The 23,944-nt window shown below is 41.6% G+C and overlaps 1 protein-coding gene across 7 annotated transcripts in view; it reads left to right on the forward strand.

Moving 5' to 3' along the window:
- The window catches only part of LOC149462317 (RING finger protein 44-like), a 95,774-nt gene that overhangs the window by 19,030 nt on the left and 52,800 nt on the right, over positions 1 to 23,944 (forward strand). For 2 of the 7 annotated variants that reach the window (XM_089677115.1, XM_089677121.1), the window contains exon 1: positions 9,933 to 9,954. The exons of 3 other annotated variants lie outside the window; for them this stretch is intronic. Coding sequence is in view for 1 of the 4 variants with exons in the window: in XM_089677116.1 (XP_089533242.1) it covers positions 9,308 to 9,325 (18 nt within the window). In the remaining 3 variants the exon portion in view is untranslated. Of the gene's footprint in view, positions 1 to 8,870; positions 9,049 to 9,304; positions 9,326 to 9,932; positions 9,955 to 23,944 lie in introns of those variants that run through there. 2 more of the 7 variants (XM_089677119.1, XM_089677116.1) reach the window with 2 other exon arrangements.

The raw sequence follows: 23,944 nt of genomic DNA on the forward strand, positions 1-23,944 counted from the left end.
ATGAATAGTCCTGTAGTCTTCTGGGACCTGTCACATGTCCCAAAAGACTACAGGGAGGGAGGACAGCTTCTGCTTCCCATCGCCTAGGCGAATGGACCTGAAGTGGGATCGGGTACCCGCTCCCCCCCCGCCCCCCAAAGGTGCCAATCCTTAACAGGGAGTGGGGGAGCAGTCCTTAAAGCGGAACTTCCCCTTTTGGGTGGAGTTCCTCTTTAAAGTGTTTCTCCTAAGAATTTTTTTAAGTTTTGGAAGCATTGGGGAGGGTTAGACGCTATGCCAAGGTCTTATTGCTGCCTGTGTCCCCATTGGAGAGATTCCCCCCTCTGTTTGTCCTGATTACCATTGTCACTGAAAGTGAGGGGAAATCCAAATTTACAAGCTGGCTCCAAAACAAAGGTTAGGGGACAATCTTCCAATGGAATCCCCTGTTCTGGAGACAAAGGTCCAAGTACCCATTCACCCCTTAGCCACTGAGCATTCCTACTGTTTCATTTCACACAAACATGCTGCAAAAATGTAGGATGCAGTTTTACGCAGCACAGCGTGTTATGACAATGTGTAAAATTGAAAAGAAATACCATTTTGCTAGAAAGTAATGAGTGCTTCCAAGCATAACGCTAACCATACACTTTCAAAACCAACTCCAGGAATTAGAAACAATAAACACCCTAGACTGTCTGAATACCCAAACAGTAACTGCATCCTGGTTGACTGCAATCATTGTTCAGCCAAGATTATTTTTTTTTTTTCCCAACAGGACCACTCATGACTCAAATTTTGACCGATTCACCAGGAATCTGTCAAAATTTGAGCTGTATATGCCATGCCTAAGCCCTCTTTGTATGCTGAGAGTCGAAACTGTTGCATGAATGTCTATGCAAGCAGGTGGTGTTTGTCTTTCAGTGCAGATTCTCATATTTATCTTTTCGTGCAGTCTTAAAAAACTGTGTTATTACCTTGTGATGCAGTGATGGGTGTAAAATCGGGCATTTAACCGAGTCTTGTTCTTGTTTAGACAGATGTTAATCTGTGGCAGCCCATAGAAATCACATAGTGGCATTTATTGGTGTATGTAAATGAACTACTAAGAGCAGGTTTTGTGATTGTTGTTATAGGTCGTTTACATGCTATAACTCCTTGAATCATGTTATTAAATAAAGGCCTTCATTTTGAGAACTGACACTGAACATGTTTTCAGTAAATAAAACTGACAAACATGGGAATAAACATGTTACTGAACTATAAATAAATATATCTAGCCAAATGTTTAATACATGCATAAGCCCCGGGCTTTTTCGCTTTGAAAAGGACTGAAGGAAAAATAGTCTGATGTGACTAAACTCCGCACGCTGTCCATCGTGAATTTGCGTTGAGACTTGAAGCTTTGCAGAAATCTCTATAGTGAAAGTCATTTAAAGGTCAGTCAGCAGACAGATGTAAACAGCAAGTAATTCCCCCCCCAGTGCATGCAGTCTGACTGTACTGGTAGGTGACACACAAGAAGAACTAGCAAGTATTTAAATATTCATTCACACTGTACTTAAAATAATCTGTTTTAAAGAAGGGAAAGGTTTAGGGCTATTCCAGGTGCCAAACAACAAGGTATTATTGGACTTGTAATATTCCGCGTGTGCAGCAGAAACTGATTCAGACATTGGGGACTTTTTTTTATGTCTAAAGGATGGATATAAATCTTAATTCAAGAACAGGAAATTGATATATTGCAGTTATAATACATATGTTATAGATATATTGCAGTCCTTAAATGTGGTGACTGCATAATTTTTTTTTTTTTTTTTCTTTACCTGGCAATTTTGCCAGTAACACATTTTCTATCCTAAGGTCAATTCTGTTCCAGGGGCAAATGTGGCAGGCACACAGGCAGGCATGGTTGCCAGCAGCATTGTTCTCAGTGATGTTGAGCAAGCCCCATGTCACTGAAGGTGCTCTGCTGCTGTGACTGTGTAATGGGCACAGTGCCCAGGTAGGGAGCTCCGTAATGTTGAGCCTGTGATTTTATGAGGATGTGAGGATGAGTGTCTGGTATGGGCACTGTGGCCTCACTGTGATGCCCAACCTGATTGGCAGCATGGCCTTGCCCATGGTGAAAACTATCACTCACAGTACTATATCTAAGGGAAGCAGCATTGTCACTGCAGGACAGGAAGTGTTAGGACTACAAAACACATCCCCCTCTCCTCATATCCATAACTTTGGGGGGAAGTGTTCTGTAGTTGTCAGAGATCACCTAGGCAAAAAGATAACACATGGCAGCACTGAATTTCTGGCAGGACCAACACTTTTTTTTCCTTATAACAAATCACTTTTAACATATTTAACAGACCATATGAGAGCAAAAAAACCTCCAAGCGCAGTTCACACCTATGTCTTTATTATAATAATAACCCAATTTAGCATTTTCGGACTGCTAGTAATAGCATGGGGAAAAATAACAACATGGGGAAAAAAATCCAAATCCAAAATATGACTCTGCAAGTAATAAATGTGAATTGGCACTGGGCTGCCCTACAAACAAACAAGTGCTCCCCCAGCAGTGAAAACCTCCAGTGAAGTTGCATCTGTAGTCTGCAGACAGAGGGGTGGATCTGCTCAAGACTGTCAGTTATTTTCCTTTCCTGGGGCAGCCCCAACCTCTGCACTGGACCAGCAGTGTGAACTGCCCTACTGCAAACATGGATCATTTTAGATGCACATAGAAACATACATTATTATTATTTTTTTTTTTTGGGGGGGGGGTTAACTTTTGTCTGAGTATAGATCTATGCTTGTCCCATGTTTAGCAATTTACTGTTGACTGACTCCCTATCTCTGCTGAAAGTTTATTCCGAACATAAACTACTCTTTCAGTAAGGTAGTACTTTCTGAGATTAGTTTTGAACTTTCCTCCAGTTTAAGGTCATGTCCCCGTATTTTTCATCACATTATAGTGGGTACTATATTTACAACAGTGGGTATTTTTTTTACACCAGTGCACTACAAAATTACAGGTGATCAGTTACCAAGCAGCCTGATCCCAATTCTGGTTTACACTGTAGCATGTACAGTGTTACATAAATGTTTAGTGCAGTGCCTGGTACATGCAGCATTGTTAGTGAATTGTGCTGCTGGTCCACACATGTCAAAATGCACCTGTATGAATAAGCTATAGCAGTGCTTATCCCACACTTCCAGAAAGGGAGTACAAATAGAATAATTAGTTCAGATTGGCTGGATTTGGTCAATAACAAGGGGGAATCGTATATACTCTTTTTTTATAAATGTGCCTTGAGTTGTAACTTGAACCGTATGCCAATTCTTACACAACCTGTCAGGAGTTCTTATTCAGTTCTGTGTCTCCTTTACCGTACCCAGAGGCCACCTTAGTGGAGTTGCAGATAGTTCCAAATGTACATTAGTTAAAGGAGAACTGCTGTTTTACTAAATAGTTATGCATTAGTACCAGCAACCTGTGAAAAACTGCCCATATAATGGGACACATTTTCTGAGGAGAGGCCCTATTTCAGAAATTCTGCCTACAGTCTCCTGACTCCTATATCCTGGCTCTCCTGAATGACATTTTTTTTCTTCCCTTTTTTTTTTTTTTTTTTTTTTTTTTTTTAAGGCATGGTCCACATTTTGATTTGAAGGTGGTGAGTTGGGGAATGTGACCACATTTCACACCCTAAATATGAGTGTGATGTGAAACATGGGCCTGAAGGTGAAATAAGATTTTAATGCAACCATACACAGCTCTATTATCACTTGTTCAGCCCATCCACAATAACTGACGCAGCTGCCTGAATACCTGAACAGTGACTGCATCTGAGAAGTTGTTTTTTTTTTTTCCTAAACACAAGGCATTTTCTTTTTTATTGTATTTTTATTTGGGCTTTCATAAGAAGCAATCGGCAATGTACAAAAAAACTACCATTCCTGACACTGACATGGAGAACAGAGGCTCTTCTTTAGATCATAACATTAACAAGAAGGCAGGAGGGACATAAAGTGGCAGAATGAGGCAGTAAATATTGTTGGGTTGATTTACTAAAACTGGAGAGTTCAAAATCTGGCGCAGCTCTGCATAGAAACCAATAAGCTTCCAGGTTTTATTGTCAAAGCTTAATTGAACAAGCTGAAGTTAAAAGCTGATTGGCTGCTATGCAAAGCTGCACCTGATTTTGCACCATCCAGTTTTAGTAAATCAACCCCAGTGTGTCGTATAGACGAGTACAGATGGCACTGAGACTGACCCCTGCTCATCTACACACAAAATGTAATACAAAGTAAAAAAAGAGAATAATTTTTGAGATATATATCTCAGTGGTGCTTTTTTTTTTTTTTTTTTTAATGGCCTATTTATACTTGTCCATTTTTCCTGCTAAAAACACAATTTTTATTGATAGAAATGTCATTCTTTCCTGTGCATCTTGTTCACGTCAATCCACTGCAGTTAAATGTGTTTTAAATGAAAAATAGAAGGCTCCATTCACACCTGCAGTATGTGTTTGCACTACCATGTATGCTGGAACACAGCAAATGGGTATGAATGAGGCCTCTCCAATAGGCAGAGTAGACTTTTCATTATTAGTACTCAAATAGTGGTACCAGATAACCACAAGTGCTGCTCTGCATTGTTTGTAAATACACCCTATATATAATGAGCAGATACTGGTAATGAACTATGCAAATTGTTTCTTCTGTGAGTCTATGCAGAGAAAGGAACTTGTCAATTGCTGGGACTCAAATATTGTCATCTAAGCACGTTTAAAGTCCAACTTCGGGCCCTTTCCACTCTTGAACCCCACTGGCGTTTTTTTTTGCTTTTCAATGCTTACCTTTTCCAAAGTCTTCAAGTTGGTTATGTGACAGTGCATGTTTCTCTCTCTCTTCACCTCAATTCCAGGCTGTGCTCTCCTTGCTATTGCAGAGAGTGGACTATGGTAATGACATCAGCTCCTATCTATGAACCAGTAAGCGCAGAACCCCCTCACCTTTCATCACTCACCTAGGGTGGATGCGGCCATGACATCCTGCATTCATTGTAGAGTCCTCAGTCTTCCAGTTTTTAAACAAAATTACAGACTGAGGACATCTTGTGGCAAGAAAAAGTACTGTGGAGGACAGCTCCCTGTTGACCTATAACAAAAGTGTGTGCGTGTGTGTGCGTGTGTGCGCGCGCGCGCTCAGTAGGTGTATGGTACCAATGTGCACCACAGCATGCAACTCTATATAGTCTGTGAGGACTGGTTTGGGCATGGGACACTCTAGTAACCCCCAAGTCTATTTGACACACAGAAACCAGCCCGTCTAATCTGTGACCCTACAAGAAATGTTTAAAAATGTGTGTCTGTGGACAACAATAGAAACTCTTTTTGTAGGTAAATTGGCTTCTGGTATTTTTCTGGCTGTATAAAACCTACGCATGCCAAAGTCTTTCTTTATTTTGTTGCATTAAGCCACTGCAAGGCAAAGTATGATTGCTATGTGTAAGTGTACATCACTGCTGTTCCCAGCAGTCTAACAAAAATGAAATAACGGGGAATAGAACAGTGCACTCATCTTCCTCTGCTCATCTCTATCCTCCCAGATAATGTGTTTGTGCAAATCCACAGAAACCATGGGTGACCCCCAAATGCACCAGACTGTTTCTGTGTAGATTATAGATGTGTTGTCTGCAGAAAAGACACATAAACTATCTATTTGCATCATTTCCTCATGAGCAGGATCAAACAAAAATTGCAAGTTTAACACCTGCAGACTGCGACTGACTTCCTCAGTTGTCTTTTCGCATTCACCTTCCACTGCTAGAATTGACTGCTGTATGAAGTAAACATATTTTGCAAAATATAAAATCTAAATTGTATTGTTGCTAAAGGCTGTTTTTAATGGTATACTTACCTGCTCTGTGCAGTGAAATTGCACAGAAAAGTCCCTTTCCTCTGATTTTGGCAGTCCCCCCACTGTGGTCCGCTCCTCCTTGTGCCTCCGTAACAAGCCAGGTGCTAAGGAGGCACGCATGCGCTGCTGAGCCAGACTGTGTGCATTCATAGACATGCACAGAGCTGTTAGGCTACGCCCCTACTCCCTCCTCACAGGCATTTAACAAGCAGCAGGAGTCTATGGCTCTGAAAATGGGAAGTGAGGGGGGTTGTGCTGGAGTGGTGACAGGAGTCGGATGGGGTAGGGAGGAGGTAAGACAAGTAGTCAGTTGTTTTTATCTTAATTCATAGAATGCATTAAGGTTGAAAACAGAAAAAAAACGTTTTGACTTCAATAGATAAGTTCACGTTTGGTAAGATGTTACACGTTTTTAGATGGAACAAGTAACCTGTTCCTGCTCCTGTAGCCGCTCTCTAATCCCTGCACTCCTTGTTACAGCAGTTTAGGAATCTTCTCCCTGTACCTGCTGTTACCATTTGAAAAGAGTGCGGCTATGCAGGGCTCCACCCACACATCTGCATTGTTTATTCAGAGTTCTGTGAATTAATGAAATACGAGTATCAATAGCCTTTGCTGCTGATGGCTAATAATTCTCAATGAACTACCAAGACGCTGTTGAGCACTCTAGGTAGTTCAGTGATTTCTCCTGTCAGTATGAACCTGCCTGTACAAGATGCCAGCAGACAGATAAACTGCATTGTTCCCATGATCTGCTGATCGCTGGTACAATGCTTTACAGGCTCCTAATAAATAAATGCACTTTCTTTCGCCTGCAAAGATACATGCAAATACATAGAGATATATTTCAGAGTATGCGCAGTGCCCCAAAAATTTGTTATGCAAATCTTGACTGTATCTAGGAAGTCTGTTTGGACCCACCCCCACACTTTATATTGAGAGGCCACCCATTAAACTGCTGGACCAGTTGAAAGGTGGGAAAGGGTGGGTCATAGGGCAAGCCTTAGGGGCCTGTTTGCGTTTCATGTGTGTCACAATGTATGATCACAGCTTGCTGAAAAAAAGCAAGTCACCATTATCATCTTTAGAAGCACTTCACATTTGTGAATAGCATTTTGGTATAAATGTGCCTTACATTTGTAATCAATAAGAAAGCATGGATAATGCACTAAAATGCAATACATGTTTTATTTAGGCCTGGTTCACACCAATGTGTTCTTTAGTACTTTTTGCAGAAACACACTACAGTCCATTCAACATGGTTTCCTATGGTACACGTTCACATCTATGTTCTTTTGGGCTGCTGCATTTTTTAAAAGGGTCAGGGACTTTTTTAACCACCTCCTGTCCGCCATATAGTAATATGACGGATGCAAGGCGGTTCTCTTGTTCTGCAAGGACATCACATGACGTCCTCCCATTCTAACCGCGCATGCGCGGCTCCTGGAGCGCGATCAGCAGTGCGCTGTGTTCCTTGTATACAGCAAATCACTGATCCACAGAAAGAGCCGAAGATGTCACCTTGGTCATGTGATCAGCTGTGTCCAATCACAGCTGATCACGTGTAAATAGGGAAATGCCGGTTATCTGCATTTCTCCTCTTGAGCTGTCACGCTGACAGCTCGTGAGGAAAGGAGAGCCGGTAATCAGCATTCCTCGGAGGGGACATGTACACAGCACTGATGATCAGTGTGCCCTGATGATTTGTGTAGCCCCAGCAGCGCCACCTGTCAGTGTCCATCAGTGCCAGCTCTCAGTGCCCATAAATGCCACCTGCCAGTGCCCATCTGAGCTGCCTTTCAGTGTCACCCATCAGTGCCAGTCAGTGCCGCCTATCAGTATGCATCAGTGCCGCCTGTCAGTGCTGCCTATCAGTGCCCATTAATGCAGCCTCATTAGCGCACATCAGTGAAGGAGAAAAATCACTTATTTACAAAATTGTATAACAAAAACTAAAACTTTTTTTTTTGTTTGTTTTTTTCAAAATTGTCAGTGGTTTTTGGTTTAAGAAAAAATAAAAAAAAAACCCAGAGGTGATTAAATATCACCAAAATAAAGCTCTGTCACAAAAAACTATAAAAATTTCATATGGCTACAGTGTTGCATGACTGCGCAATTGTCATTCAAAGTGCAACAGCGCTGAAAGCTGGATATTGGCCTGGGCAGGAAGGGGGTATAAGTGCCCTGTTGGCTAGTGGTTAAACGCAAAAAGCACTGTTTTTGCTACAGTAGCGTTCAATGGAGAACCTGCTGAAACGCATATAGAGCATTTTTGCTGTGTTTTGCATTTTGTTGGGGGGTTTTTCTGCCTAGCAACAAAAAAATTTCCACTTTAACAAAAAAAAAACGTGGCAAGAACAAAGCACAATGCAAAAAGCATTATAAAACTGATCAAAAGCAAACTGCATAGGTGTGAAGCAAGCCGTTAATGCAACATGCTAAAAACGCATGATGTGCTATGAGATAAATGCACACGTTTTCTAACAATGGTGTGAATGGACCTTTCTGGTTTCTCCTGAGGGTTGCACAACAGAGCATCCAGTACTCGCATTACAAATAGCGCCACTTTATTTATATTACCAACTTCTAATTATTATATATTAGTTTGTGATCCCAAAATAGATGGATGAAAAAATATAAAAAGTTTAGGCACTGTATGTAGACTGTGTAAAGAAGGGAATTTAGTAAACTTGCAACATCTGTTCATGGCAGCCAATCAGCTTCTACCTGTTCAGCTAGGCTTTGAACATGGAAACTGATTGGTTGCCTTGCACATCTGCCTCAGTCTTTTCTGCATGTAGGATGAGCGTGTGCTGCTCGGGGTTGAGCTCAGCCACTTGTGGGCGTGCCCGTGGAAATGGTTGGTGTCTGGGTTAGAGACAGATGACGCTGAGCTGTCACGCCTCCATTGGGCCGAGGACGTGCGCGCTCCCCAATGTTGTGAATTGAAGTTGCTCGTTGAGTCTCGGGGTCGCGCCCGGGGTCTTAAAGCGACAGGCTAGAGCAACGGGGGCGCGCTGCTCGTTCTGGAGAAGAGAATCTGCTTGCCCTCCCCGCTAGGGATTTTGGGGTGAGCGAGCAACCGCCTGTGACCTCCTGTGATCCTCACCTGCGGAGACGGAGTCGCTGTGGGCCCCGAGCAGGCAGAAGGTATGACGCCCACTGAGTGGCTGCATGTTGTGATGTGCGGCTCCTCCCCTCTGCCATGTAAACAGCGGTCACCTGGGTAACGTGTGCGGTGGGGTCGGGGGGCTCGGTCCGGTGTGTTCTATGATCGGGGCTGTCCACACGTGCAGAACAATGTGCGGCTTGTGTTATTGTTCCGCCGTGTGCGGCCCGCTTCCTCCCAGCACATCCCCCGCCCCTCTCCTCCGATCTCCCTCCTTTTGTGTCTCGGTGGGCTCCGTGCATGTCCTGGGCCCGGCGGGTGAGTGTGCTGCCACTGCCTTGTCTTTGTTGTGGCTTTTGTGTTTTCCTACTGAGCACATGGCCTGAGACAAGAGCCTCTTCTTAAAGACACAGCGGGCACATCAGTGCATGGTGGGGGGGGGGGATAGTTCCTACACCTAGAACATCACCGAAATGTTAGGAGCAGGTCTGACAGCACACACCGGCCATCCATGCAGTCTGCAGACACAACACTTGGCTGCCTATTTATAGGACACAGACATTGGGCCTGCCCGGTGCTGAGGGCATGGGGGGGGGACAATGTGGTCGCACCATCTGCACTGCCTGATGTCCATGTCCTGAGCTAGTCATACACCAGGGTTGGGAGTCAGTGACAAGGCACGCTGATTGCCACTTCTTGTAGTCTTTTGTCTCCTTGTCTGTGGGCACCTGCAAATGTTGTGCACTGAAAAATCTTCCAGAGGAGTGACAGGAGCACTTGGAACAGGAAAAAGAACCGACTCTGATTGCTCTATACCCCCAGATGTCTCTGCTGGCCTGCACCTTTCTATCCCATAACTTGAGCAAATCGGGACATAAAGATGACAGCCAGCTTACCTTGGAACATTTTTGATGGATCTTTTTGGTATATGTTTTTGCACCTTTTGGGTACGGTTTACTAGGCATTTGCATGTGTTGTCTATTTGTAACCTAATGACTTAGAATGGTCCTATTTGTAAATAATGCTACATTCCTGAAAAACAAAGGCTCGCCTATACAGATTTAGATATCTGTACAGATTTAGATATCTGTATAGGCGAGCCTTTGTTTCTCAGGAATGTAGCATTATTTACAAATAGGACCATGGACATACTGGTACAGACCAAGAACATTCACCTTTTTTCCTGAATCTTTATCATAAGTCTTGGTTGGCACATCATCAGTGTCTGCCCTGACAATATCTGACACTACAACATTGGTTGTAATGTATCTTGTATACCACATGGCCAACATTGTACACAATCCGCTATAGCAACACAGGCTGTCTAGTTTTATCTGAATTGTATAGTAATACATATGTAAACCCTAAGAATGAGCTTCTTCTGTTTAGTCCACTTTTAGTATGTTAAAACAGAATTATTTCAATAATATGTTTATCTGTTAACAGAGGGAAAAAAAACCTGACCCGTGTTATCGCAAAGAGCCTTCTTAGTTCTTATCTTGGACCACAGAATGATCAGTCATTATATTGTGGAGATCTGAGAGTGGGAGTAGTTAAAGACACTGGGCATGCTGACACCACTCCGTTTATAAAAATGCTGTATGTTGTCAGGAGCAGAGTATATTTCTGACACATCAGCATTTTTTTCTGTACTTGTAGGGTGTTTAGAGGATACAACATGGGGAAATGTGTATGTATTTCAGAGATGTACTGTATAGTTTTGTTTTTTTTTTTTTGCCCTGGCATATGTTTTAAAGGAGAACTTTATGGTTAGTTAAATCCAATATCAATAATGTTTTGTTCTTCTCTCTCCTCCACTTTATTGTAAGGCTATGTTCACACTGGCGATTTAGGCCAGTGCGTATTGCACTGGCAGGAATTTATCAGATTCCTTCTGTTGCTGTTAGTGGCTAGGTGCAGCTTCTGGCCCCATTCACTGGAATAACAGATCGCCAGCAGCCGCTGCTGTTTGCTGCTCTCTGCGCAGCCAGACACTTTGGGGTTTATTTACTAAAGCTGGAGAGTGCAAAATCAGACTCCCTTCTGCATAGAAACCAATCAGCTTCTAACCTCAGCTTGTTCAATGAAGCTTTGGCAATGAAACCTGGAAGCTGATTGGTTTCTATGCAGAAGTGAGTCTGATTTTGCACTTTCCAGCTTTAGTAAATAAACCCCTTTGTGTGCATCCACCAGCAATCACCACAGGTAATTACTGGCTGTGCTGACATCTGTGAATAGCTGTGTCCATCAGCGACATGTCATTATAGTGAATGGGGCCAGCAGCCACACCTAGCTGCTCATAGTAAAAGAAGGAATCCGAAGATTCCTGCCACTGCAAGTTGCACCGGCCTAAATCGCCAGTGTGAATGTAGCCTAAGCGCATGTTAATGTAGTCATGTGAACATGCCAGAAACCTGGGTACTTGAAACTTACAGGGAAAAAATGATTTCACAGAGGCTGTTTCCAGTAGAAAAAAATGCTAGTATGTCTTGAAGAATTGTAGATTCAGAGATCTAACATCTGAAGTTGTATACAACTCTCAACTTTCACATAGAAGACAAGTTTGGTCCTACCTTTTCCAACTTGTTTAATTTCACTTTTAACATCACTTGCTGAAAATACATACATTTGTTCAGGTAATCCAGACGTGCCTGTCAGACAGCACTACCAGGATCTGATCCCACCTCTTCCTACTGCAGTTAAATCAATACAGCTTGGCCAAGGTATGCCCAGCTTGTGATTGAATATGGCAAGAGCACTAAAACATTGATGAGATCAGCCCTTTGCTCTGGCCTCCAACCACACATCTTCCTGTGACATGTGCAGTGAAATAATTCCTGATTGGCTTTTAGTGCTACACCTTCTTGTTCTAGTATGAATACTATCTCTGAATTCAAGAGGTTAGTGTTGACAGATATACTATTATTTCAAAATACATGTAAGGATATTTGTAAAGAAGTACCAGAATATAAATAATACATTTACTTTAAAGCAGTAGTAAACTCCACTTCATGACTTGTACCTACACGTAAGCATATAATAGGACTTGCCTGTAGGTACAGTGAATATCTTCTACACACGTACTGTTTAGGGGATATTCACATTTGCAGCAGCTGGTGAAAAAACCTTCAATCTTTACGACCACTTTAAATGGAGGTAATTATTGATGCCTACACTTTTCTTAAAGTAACACTGGGGTGCAGTTTGCCATATTTGCATCTTACAAAGTCCACTGGCTAGGTTGGAACATTTTGATGGTTTGTCAGCTGTTTCCATAGTCTATGCCCTGATAAGTTTACTCAACCAATTCCACCAACATCTTGCTTTGTTTCCCACAGCTCTTTGGCTGCTGAGAACAAAGTAAAATTATTATTTATTATTACAAGTACTTATATAGTGCCGTCAACATTGATGAAATGCTTTACATATATATTGAACATTCACTTCAGTCCCTAACCCTCAAGGGGCACACAATCTAAAGTGTCTAACTTACATTCATACATACTAGGGCCAATTTAGACAGGAGCCAATTAACCTATCACCATGTCTTTGGAGTGTGGGAGGAAACCGGAGCACCTGGGGAAAACCCACGCAGGCACAGGGAGAACATACAAACTCCAAGGAGGTGGTGCCGGGGTTGGGATTCAAACCAATAATCCTATTACTGCCAGGCGAAGTGTTAACCATTTAGCTACTATGCTAATACCAGAGATTTCTGTGTATGGATGAGCATTTGACTCTCTCCTGTGGGACAGTTCTAGGTGCCTTCTGGTTGGCCAAGTGCTGTCAAATGGAACCAGTAAAGGAGTTTATTTCCCCTACAAGTCAATTTGAAGATTACATGGAATGTTCTCAACAGAGCTAATAGGTGAATGGAGTGGTGTGAGTACAGGGAAAGTAAATATATGCTGCAGAGCAGAGGGAGCTACATGAACCTTTTTCTTTGTCCTACATAGAAAAAAATTAACTTTCAAGGTTCACATGCATTTCTGCAGTAATCAATGTGGCCATCAAGTTTACCAGCATTGGCCATGCTGTCCAAAAGAAAAAGAAAATAATTTGGGCCACACACAGCATATTCAAAAGGTTTACAGCTTAGTACTCCTGATGTACATTTTTATTCTTGCATCCAAATACTGTAACTGCTGCATAACCTTTGTTATAACTGTTATTAGAATAGTTTGGTACTTATGCAAAACACCTTGGAATTTTAGGATGGACATATGGTTCATTCATGCCTGAATTATCCCAGGAGCGAGGTAGCCATGGAAATTAAAAATAAAATCACAGCTGCAAAATGATGAGTTTTTTCCTTTACTGTTAGAGTGAACCTGTTGGAAAAGTATCAAAATAACGTGCATCAGGTAGCTTACTGTATACAATGTCAACACATATTTTTTGCTTTTATGATGTGTTGCTCCCCTAGCACCCACAGCTCTCACGAACTCATAGTTCTCAAAACCGTATAGGCCTCCTACTTGACTGCACCAGTGTCTGCATGTAAGTGATACTAAAGTCTTATGTTTTTGTTTGTTTTTTAATAACAAACATGTTATACTTTCCTGCTCTGTGCAGTAGTTTTGCATGTAGCAGCCCAGATCCTCCTCTTCTTGGGTCCCTTACTAGCCTACCCCACCTCCACCTAAGAACTGTACTTGAATCACCTCCACCAGATCATTCCTCGCAGCTATCACCTTTTGTATTACCTCCCCCTTCCTTTAGATTGTAAGCTCCACGAGCAGGGCCCTCACATTCCTTCTGTACTGAAATGTATTGTAATTGTACTGTCTCCCTCATATTGTAAAGTGCTGCACAAACTGTTGGCGCTATGTATCCTGTATAATAATAATATTAATAATTCTAAAAGTCCATATACAGTGTAACTCCAGTGTTCAAAGACCTAGGGCATAAAAGTTAAAAGACCCTTTTGTGTGAGTCCTCCATGCAGCGTGAGTTTGGTTCCATGGCAGTCTGCACTCTTGCTATTTTGGACCTATCATCCAAGGTCAAGCTCAATCTCAGCGGATCCCTCTGTTTAGCACCAACTTGAGCTTTTACATGTGGCCTTATGTAATGCATGAACAGTTTGTGCTTCGCGAGATCTCTAGGATGAGCCTTCTCTTCATTTTGTATGTGGCAGATTCTTGGGTTGAAATGCTGATCAGTAGAACATAAGTGCAAAAAACTGCCCTTTGAGAGAGAACGACTGTTTGGTCCCTTCTTGGGACAGGTACATTAAAGAGATCATAGGAGGATTCTGAGGGTCCCTCTCAGTTCTCCAGCTCCAAGTTCACAGTGATGGGGCCACTCCTACTTGTCAGACGGGGGGGGGGGGGAAGAGATCTGTCTGCCTTTTTGTACTTCTGGCCCTAAGAAATTTCTGATGTTTTTGAGGTCCTTCCTTCTGATGTCATTTACAGGAGGTGCAAACTGGAATATTGGCATGTGCCGCCTCTCTGCTTCATGCTTTCAACGTGTGCTTCTCACTGCAAAGATGTGTGGATAATCTTGCTGATTTCCAGAAGCTGCTCTCACAAACGATCATTGTCTCATTCCCAAACGTGGTCAAAGGTATCTAATTGAACAATTCCCTGGCCAAATGGAAAGTGCTGGGCCCATACGGGTTCTGAAGACTCTTGTGGGTTCTGAAGTTCTGGGAGAAATTGGTAATTGGCCAGGTCAGTCTTTGCCTGCTTGCTTCTGGAAGTTTTTCTGGTTCCCGTAGACATTCGGGATTATTATTTGAGCATTTTTATTTTTTCCACGCCATCTGCATTTTGCAGAGAGTGTTCAATATTACCAGTTTGTCACCCTTTCCATTGGCTTGTCCATGACCCTGTTTGTTTTCACCAACGTGCTTGCCTCAAACCTAGCTCTGCTTTGTTCTCAAGGGGTACACTCTTGCTAAAGGGTCAGACCTCATTAACCCTGTCAGCCAATGTCCAGTGGATAGTGCAGACTCCATAGAGATTAGGATGGATCCTCTACCTGCAGAGGTCATCACTGGAACACATTCGCAGATTAGAGTACCTGTTCCATCCATTTGATGTGGTCCTGTCCAGGAGATTCCTACCTTGTGACAAATGTATGTCCCCCCCCCCCCCCCCCCCCCCATTATCATGCCCAGGCACTTCCTGTGCCAGGTTTAATCTGAAATTCGTGTCTGCCTATGAGGGTCCTTGGTGCCTGATTATAACCTCCTTTTGAGGCAGTGCTGTATGCCCAGTTACCACTCCAGGCTGTTTCAATTCAGCATTCTGCCAGCGCTTAATAAACTGATCCTTGGACTGCCCCATGCGTCAAGCCTGCAGGGTCAGGTTGGTGATCTTCCAACCCAATGCTGGAGTCGGTGAAATCCTTTCCTCTCAAATAAGGGCTCCTGACAGATGCCACCCTATTTGGCTGGTGAGGAGTCCTGGATTTTTTATCAGTACAGAGAACTTGTCTTCCCATCAACATCCTGAAATTCAGGCCGATTTGATTGGCCCATTAATCCTGGACTGAGTTGCAAGGTCACCTGACAAGGATCCAGTGAGACAATGCCACCGCTGTGGATTGCATGAGCCATCAAGGGGTCACCATAAGGCACTCTGTTCAAAGTGAAACAGACTTGAATTCTCTCCTGGGCAAAACTAAATTTTTTTGGCCCTGTCTGCCATTCACATCTCAAGCTAGAAAATTGGCAAGTGTATTTCTTACTTGTCAGTGTCTGGATCTGGGGGTATGGACTGTCCATCCAGAGATGTTCCAAGCCCTTTTGCTGTCGGTGGGGTATGCTGAACATTGATCTTCTGTTTCAACAACCTGCTATTCAGGGTTGTCGCCATGGAATCTCAGGACTTAACAGTGGATGCTTAATGACTCCATGGGATCAGTTACACCTGATCTATACCTTTTTTGCTTCCCCAGCTTTTTCTCATCTGCTCCTTGGATCCTGATGGAAGGCATTCCGGTGATTCTTCTCACTCCAGACTGGCCTAGGATGATGTGGTACTCTGATGTGATACAAACCTTGTTCATTTTGTGCTGAGCAGATAAACAGGTCATTCAGAATGATTTCAAAGTGCCTGCATGCTGCATCTTTAGTGCACTTTCAGAAAACTCACCAAAAACCTGCAATCTAATAAAGTCTATGGGAAACCATGGGTAACCCACACGAAAACAGCAGGTACACTGAGCTGCGGTCAGGCCACAGCAGGGCAGCATGAAACCACGCAAACTCATTGTGTTTATGTGGAGCTTCACTCCAGTATTCTACTTTTTGTAGTTTAAACCCTCTGCAATCTACAATACTTTTTAGTTTTTCTGTTGGCCTGCCCACCTTAGCTTCAATCTCACCTAAGTGAGAATGCTATAGCCACCTCTTCAGGAGCCTAGGTAAGAATGGAGCTAGGGCAGGAACAGAAATGTTTAAAAAAAAAAAAAAATTCAACTCATTTTTAATACAGCAGCTGTAGGAGGATATGGAGATTAAAAGAAAGGAGGGCCTTAAATAAAAAAGGTAGTGAATTTCCTCTATAAGCATATCTCTAGGCAAATATAAAAGACATATAAAGTATTGTTGCTCTCATTGGATGATTACCCTTACAATTCCAATTTTGGTATTCCCCATAGTTTGTGTTTTTTGGGGGGTTTTTTGGGGGGGGGGTTTTTGTAGCTTTCTTGTCATTGACAACGATCACAGCAAATTTTTATTGGAGATTGTTTGTTTGTTTTTTGTTGTGTTTTTTTTTTTTTTTTTTTTTTTTTTTTATCTTGTTACAGAAAAAGAAAATAACAGATACAGATAAAATAATACAATGTGACTTCGGCTACATTCACGCAAATAATTCGTGTCGGTGCAAATTGTAGTGGCAGCTCCTGCTGCGGCTTCCAGCAGGTAGGTGCAGACACCAGCCCTGTTTACTATGACAGGTCGCTGGTGGCTGTACTTATTCGGGGCTCTCTGCACAGCCAGTGTGTCCAGCAGCGATCACCACAGGTAATCACTGACTATGCAGAGAGCCACTAATAGCTGCAGCCACTGGCAAACTGTCATTATAGTGAACAGAACCAGTGGGTGCACCTACCCGCTGAGAGCTGCAGCAGGAAACTCTTGATTCCTGCCACTACTATTTGTGCTAGCCCTTATTGCTTTTATTTGCTTTTGCTTGGTGGTAATAATTTGTTATGAGAACTGGCAAGTAAAGCAGTATGAATTTTTAAAACGATACCATTCTTTCACAAAGAGCTATGAGCAAAATTGGTTCCATTTAATGTATGTTTAACAGAATTTGGGAGAGAGAAGTGCTGTTAAAGTGGTAGTAAACTGTGTTTGAAAAAAAAAAACTGGTCCCCCTGCAAGTTCCTGTCATAATGTGCTAGTATGCAGCGCATACTAGCACATTATGACAGAATTGTCTAACAAACTGATCCCTCCAGCGGCTTACTGTTAACACTGACAGGAATTTCATCTTCACCCTGTCTTCCTTTCTGTTAGTAGCCTCTGAATCATGATCCGAACTTGGATCGTGCTTCAAAGAAAAGGTGGATTTAGACGCGTCTGTCTAAATCTATCCTTAATCTGATTTTTTTCGAATCAGTTCAGTAAGATATCTATCATTCCATAAAATGGGTATGCTTATTAAAGCCTTGATAATGAAGAAATAATTTTACATGGGGCCAGGTCTTATGGTGCAAAGTAAGACTGGGGAAATGTGTATAATTTGTAAAAGCACCAACATCTATGGTTGAAATCTGAGGCTATTCATGTATGTGTCAGATAAATAAAACTAGTAAAGTGAGCGCTCTAAATCAGCAGCTGTAACACTAAAGGTACCATAATAAACCTTCAAATTGATAATGTATATAAAGTGCAGCGCTAATAAAGGTGTAAAATATAAGTTCATCCAATATAAAAAATATATATAAATAATGAATAAAAATAGTTCATATAACATCAAGTGGATGATCCTTTCAGCAGCAGATTTTTAACAAACTTGTGACTGGAACCAATAGTAAAATTGCGCATTCACCGGAAGAGCGTAGGTAATGCGCATATATGTATAACCACCAGGATCTCTTAGATAGGCGGAATGTTTCAGGTGAGCTTTCTTCTACGGATTGGTCATCAAGTCTTGGGATAGTAAGGAAATCTGCTAGGTCCAGGAGGTCCCCTTAAGGATGGATGGGTACTCAGCCTGGGTACAGAGCTCCCTTCCTCTGCATGTTGAATTCAATGGGGGTAATCTGCAAGTTTAATCGCTCCATAGAGGAGCCAGAAAACAAGTGCCCATAGTGTAGTATTCCAAAAACGTTTATTCCAAAAGATAGGTAAAGTCAAACAGGGTAGTATTGCACAATAACTTCCAAATCAGTGCAGAGATAAGCAGCAACTGACCCAATTAAAGATGGCCGCTGGGCTTCCTCGTGGCTCTGGCGGCAGTGACGTCATGTTCTGGGATTGCCGAAGAATCACTGTGATTACAAAAAGCAGATTCAGGTGCCATTTTTATTATGGTTTTGCCGTAATTGTCGTATGGCAAATCACATCGCATGAAGTCCCGAGTGCTGACAATCCTTGCTACACTAAAAAAAAAAATGCTGGCTCATAACTTTAGCTGGGTCCTAGATTCAAAACCAATTTTTCAGTCCCTGTTCTAAAGGCAATTATTCTTTTTTTGATTTCAAAGGGAATGTTCCTTTTAGTTTAGTGAATGTGGTGAAAATTCACTTTACAATAGCCAAGGAAAATTGGATGTTGAAAATCTGTATGTATACCCAGTGAAGTGATTAGCATCAAGTGATACACAGAGATGAAACAAATCCTCCTACATAAGTTGTGCTTGGTTATCCGCAGACCTCTCTTCTACACAGCCTTACAAAACATACATTTTACATAGCAGCTCTGAAGTTTCTCATTGCAGAACTCAGTGGGGGAACATGCACAGCTGTGGCTGTCAATCACAAGCTGTGTGCTGGAGCCCTTTTTCCCCATCACCAGTTATCTCTTGCACTGTGTAAAAGATCTCAGAAGTGATAAGAGGAATGAAGCAGCACAAAGAAATGAAGCTGCTTTGGATAGAGACAAGTACACAGTATAGAAGGATATGCTTTGTTCATATTTTATCTCTGAGGTTTACAACCAATTTAAATATAACACAAGCCTGAGGAGCATAAGGGGCAGTAGAGAATAAGTCAACAATCCTAATTTGACATGTGCTTTAAGAGATTAAAGGTGGAAGTGGGTCAAGTGGTAGTAATGTGGATTGGTGCCAATTTATTGCTAGGCCAGAGAATTGGCCAAAGGTTTGCACTGTGTTCATTATATTTTCCATTAACCACTTTAAGACCAGCCACTGCATTGAAACGTTTGCAGGGTGGCACGGCTGCGCAAAAGCACTTTTTAAAACGTGCTATTGCAAAACAGGTAGTGGGCGCACGCGTGGCTGCATACAAAAAAAAAAGAACATAGGATATATACCCAACAAGGACCAGCGACGTACCGGTACATCGCTGGACTTTGGTTATACCAGGATCATGCCTACAGCTGCAGGCATCATCCTGGTATCGTTTTTTTCAGCCGGCGATCAGCTTTCATGTAAGTGCAATCCTAGAGGCTAATTAGCTGCAGGATTTCTTTTACAAGCACTGGGAGGTGATGCCCCCGCTGCCTTCCACGGCCTTCTCGAGCAGTCTTGTGCCATCGGGGGAACCTGAGAATGCAGCCCGTGTTTCTGCCAGCTGACCATAGAGCTGATTGGAGACCAGAATGGTGCCAATCATGTCTATAGCCTAAGAGTTCGGAAGCTACAAGCATTTCATCACTTCAGTTTCGCAGGATATAAACAGCGCCATTTGTAAATTGGGAAAGCATCTGATGACACCGATTTTGGTTTGATTAGATAATGTAAGGGCAGAGGAGATATCTAGATTCTGATAGACCCCAGATTTCTCAAAAAAGAATATATGACAATGCCCATTGAAGTTATAAGATATTTGCATTCCTTGTTATATCATTAGAAGTGATCAAAGCAAAAAAAAAAATGAAAGGTACAAATATAAAAATAATAAAAAAGAATCAAAATAACTAAAAAAAATAAAAAATCGCCCCTCCCATGCGTGCACACCTGTGTGCACAAGCCTTGACCCTGTGCCGGTATGTAAACAGCGGTTGCACCATGCATGTGAGGTATTGCTCAGGGAAGCCTACCCCACCCTCACCTAACGGCCATTCTCCCTCTTTCCTCCCACCCCTCATTCCCCTCAGCCACTTCCTACTGTACCTTTACCCCCTCCCTCCTAGATTGTAAGCTCGAAAGAGTAGGGCCCTCTTACCCCTCGTACGTTGTTTGTTGTTGTTGTACTATTGTCCCCCCCTCTATTGTACAGCGCTGAGCAAACCCTTTGGCGCTATATAAACTCGAAGTAGTAATAATAATAATAATATTGCCGTGAACGTCAGATCAAGGGCAGTAATTCTAATACTAGACTTCCTCTGTAAATTTAAAATGGTAGCTTTTAAAGCGCTGCCTATGGATATTAAAAATGTCTGCAGATTGTCGCCATTGCACGGGGCATGCGCAGTTTTAAAGCATGTCATGTTTGTTATCTATTTACTTGGCATACCATTATCTTTTATATTTTACGAAATAATTGACCAATATATTGTGTTTTTGTGCATTAAAAGTAAAAAAAGTTTTTCTTTTTTAAATCACTGCACGAGTACTATGTGCCATAAAAATTGTAGTACCCACCATTTTATTCACTAGGGTGTCTGCTTTAAAAAATATATATAATGTTTGGGGGCTTAAATTAATTTCCTTGCAAAAAATACTGATTTGTTTCATGTGAACAAAAAGTGTCAGAAAAGGCTTGATCTTCAGGTGGTTAGAAGAGTGATGTGTGGCATAAACTTCTAATGCTGGGCATAAAACACCCCCACCCCCAAAACGACCCCTCTTTGGAAAGTAGACACCCCAAACTATTTGCTGAGAGGCATGTTGAATCAATAGAAGAATTTTATTTTTTTTACCACAAGTTTCTGGAAAATGACAAAAAAAATGTAATTTTTTTTTTTACATAAAATTTGTCACTTAAATGATTTACTGCTCACACATGCCATGGGTATATGTGGAATTACTCCCCAAAATACATTCTGCTACTTCTCCCGAGTATGGGGGTACCACATGTGAGAGACATTTTGGCAGTCTAGCCAAGCACAGGACCCCAAAATCCAATAAGCAACTTCAGGCTTTTAAATGGCTTTATTTTCTCATTACACTTCCTGACTACCTATCACAGTTTTGGAGGCCCTGAAATGCCAGGATAGCACCTAACTCCCCCAAATGACCCCTTTTTGGAAAGTAGACACCCCAAGGAATTTGATAAAAAAGCACGGTAAGTATTTTGCAGATCTCATTTGTTGCCACAAGTTTTTGGAAAATGAAGAAAAAAAACAAAAACATATTTTGTCAATTTTTTTATATTTCAAAACCTTGTGAGAAAAAATGAGATCCGGAAAATACTCACTATGCCTCTTTTTAAATTCCTTGGGGTGTCTACTTTCCAGTAAAGGGTCATTTGGGGGGGTTTGCTGCTATCCTGGCATGTTTGGGTCTTTGAAACTGTGATAGGTAGTGAGGAAGTGTAATGAGGAAGTTACGCACCTTCAGGCTTTCAAAGTGGTCATTGGATTTCAGGCTCCCTGTATGTGGCTATGTTCCCAAAACGGGGAATGTGGTACCCCCATACTCGGTAGAAGTAGCAGAATGTATTTTGGGTGTAATTCCACATATACCCATGGCTTGTGCGAGAAATAAATCATTTAAATGACAACTTTGTGTAAAAAAAAAAAAAAAGTTTTGTCATTTTCCAGAAACTTGTGGAAAAAAAAATAAATCTTTCATGGACTCAATATGCCTTTCAGCAGATAGCTTAGGGTGTCTACTTTCTGAAAAGGGGTCATTTGAGAGTTTTTTTTATTATCCTCGTATTTTTGCACCTCAAGAAATGTGATGAACAGTCAAAGTAAAAGCTGTGTAAATTCCATTATCTATACCATATTTTGTAGACGCTATAACTTTCACACAAAGCAATCAATATACACTTATTTGGAATTTTTCAATCAAAAACATGTAACAGAATACATTTTGGCCTAAATTTATGGCGAAATTTTAGTTTTTGGATATTTTTTATGAACGAAATGAGAAAATATTGTTTTCAAAAACCATTTTTTTCAAAAAATTTTTCTGGTTTTAGCACCAAAAATAAAAATTGCATAGGTGATCAAATACCACCAAAAGAAAACTCTATTTGTGTTAAAAAAAGGACATAAATTTCATGTATGTACTGTATTGCATGACCGCGCAATTGTCCGTTAAACTAGCACAGCGCTGTATAGCAAAAAAATGGCGTAAATTGCAGTATCTATACCATATAACTAACTTTGAGTTTACTATATATTTTTTATAGCTGAAAGTAAAAAATATCGTTTTTGTACGAACTTTTTGGTCTTTTCTTGTTTATAGCGTGAAAAATAAAAAGCGCACAGGTGATCAAATACCACCGAAAGAAAGCTCTATTTGTGTGAAAAAAGGACGTAAATTTTGTTTGGGTGCAGCATTGCATGACCGCGCAATTATCAGTTGAATTAGTGCAGTGCCGAGTAGCAAAAAGAGGCCTGGTCATTAAGGGGGGCAAATCCTCAGGAGCTCAAGTGGTTAAGAAAACTGTCTCCCAGGAACAGCAGGTCATCATCAGAGTATAGGGTCATTTTATTTTCCCCATCTTGTCTAACAAATCTGGTGATATGAGGGTTTTGCCTGATGTCAATTGCATGGGGTTCAGCAACCATTGCAAATAGGGTAAGTGTGGATAACCTTGCCTAGTACCTCTTCCCAGCAGAAGGGGAGTGGAAATTTATTAAAGTGTTTTTGTTTTACTTTAATGCATTCTCTAAATTAATATAAAAAACCTTTTAATAGTAGCACCCTCCAGCCCCCTCCAAATACTTGCGTGAGCCGAATTTTAATCCAGCGTTGTGCACATCTGCAGCAGTTCTTCTCCCCTTGCTCCTGTCTCACAGGCTTGGCTGAGAGCAGTACCTTCACTATTCAGTCATATACTTGAAAGGTCCTGTAGCCCCGGTTATACTATAATATGGTGCGGGGAACCTGCGATCCGTGCATGTTTCCTGCATCGTGTTCAAAACTCGCTGCCCTTGCAATCTACAGCAGGTGACAGTGTTAAGGACACCCTAAATGGCAAAACCCTAGGTGGCAAACCACATCTACTACAAAACTACCATGCAATCCGGTTGCAATGCATTTCCAAAAGTAGTGCATACACTACTTTGGTGCGATGCAGTGCAACCTGAGCCCATACGGTCAAAATGAATCGGTGGACATTCCTGTGCAAATTATTGGTAATTTCATAGTGTGAACCTAGACTTACTCAACTGTTTTTTACCTTGTAGAAAAATTAGGCAAGAGCTGTGCTGTGTTGCAGGGTTAAATGAATCTCAAAAAGTGGCTTCACAGAATTAAAAATCCTTTGACAGGTTAAACCATTCTTACAATATTATATTATTTATGTAATAATATTTTATTTAAACTATTTAGCTGCTTGCCTTTCGCTCAGTCTATATCCTGCTGTGCACCCTTCATTTTTTGACCCTCTCAACACCGTTTCATGAATTTTTACTAACAGTTTACTGTTGTGCCTTTTCCCCTTAACACCACTTCCTGTACAGAACAAAATGGCCACTCGTGTTTTAAAAGTATTCACCTAAAAAATAGTATATTTATTTATTTAAAGGCTCCTGCAGTGAATTGTACCCTTAATCAGCAGATAATGGGTGCAATGTCAGGCTCCTGCAGACTCTCGGGGTAACTGTATGCCTGTACTTCCCATATGGGCAAGTAGTTACTTAAGGGCTGCACAGTGGCTAAATGGTTA

Source organism: Staurois parvus, unplaced genomic scaffold, assembly GCF_062004578.1.
Source record: "Staurois parvus isolate SC_StPar_1 unplaced genomic scaffold, SC_StPar_1.0 ptg000177l, whole genome shotgun sequence".
Taxonomy (NCBI): Eukaryota; Metazoa; Chordata; class Amphibia; order Anura; family Ranidae; genus Staurois; species Staurois parvus.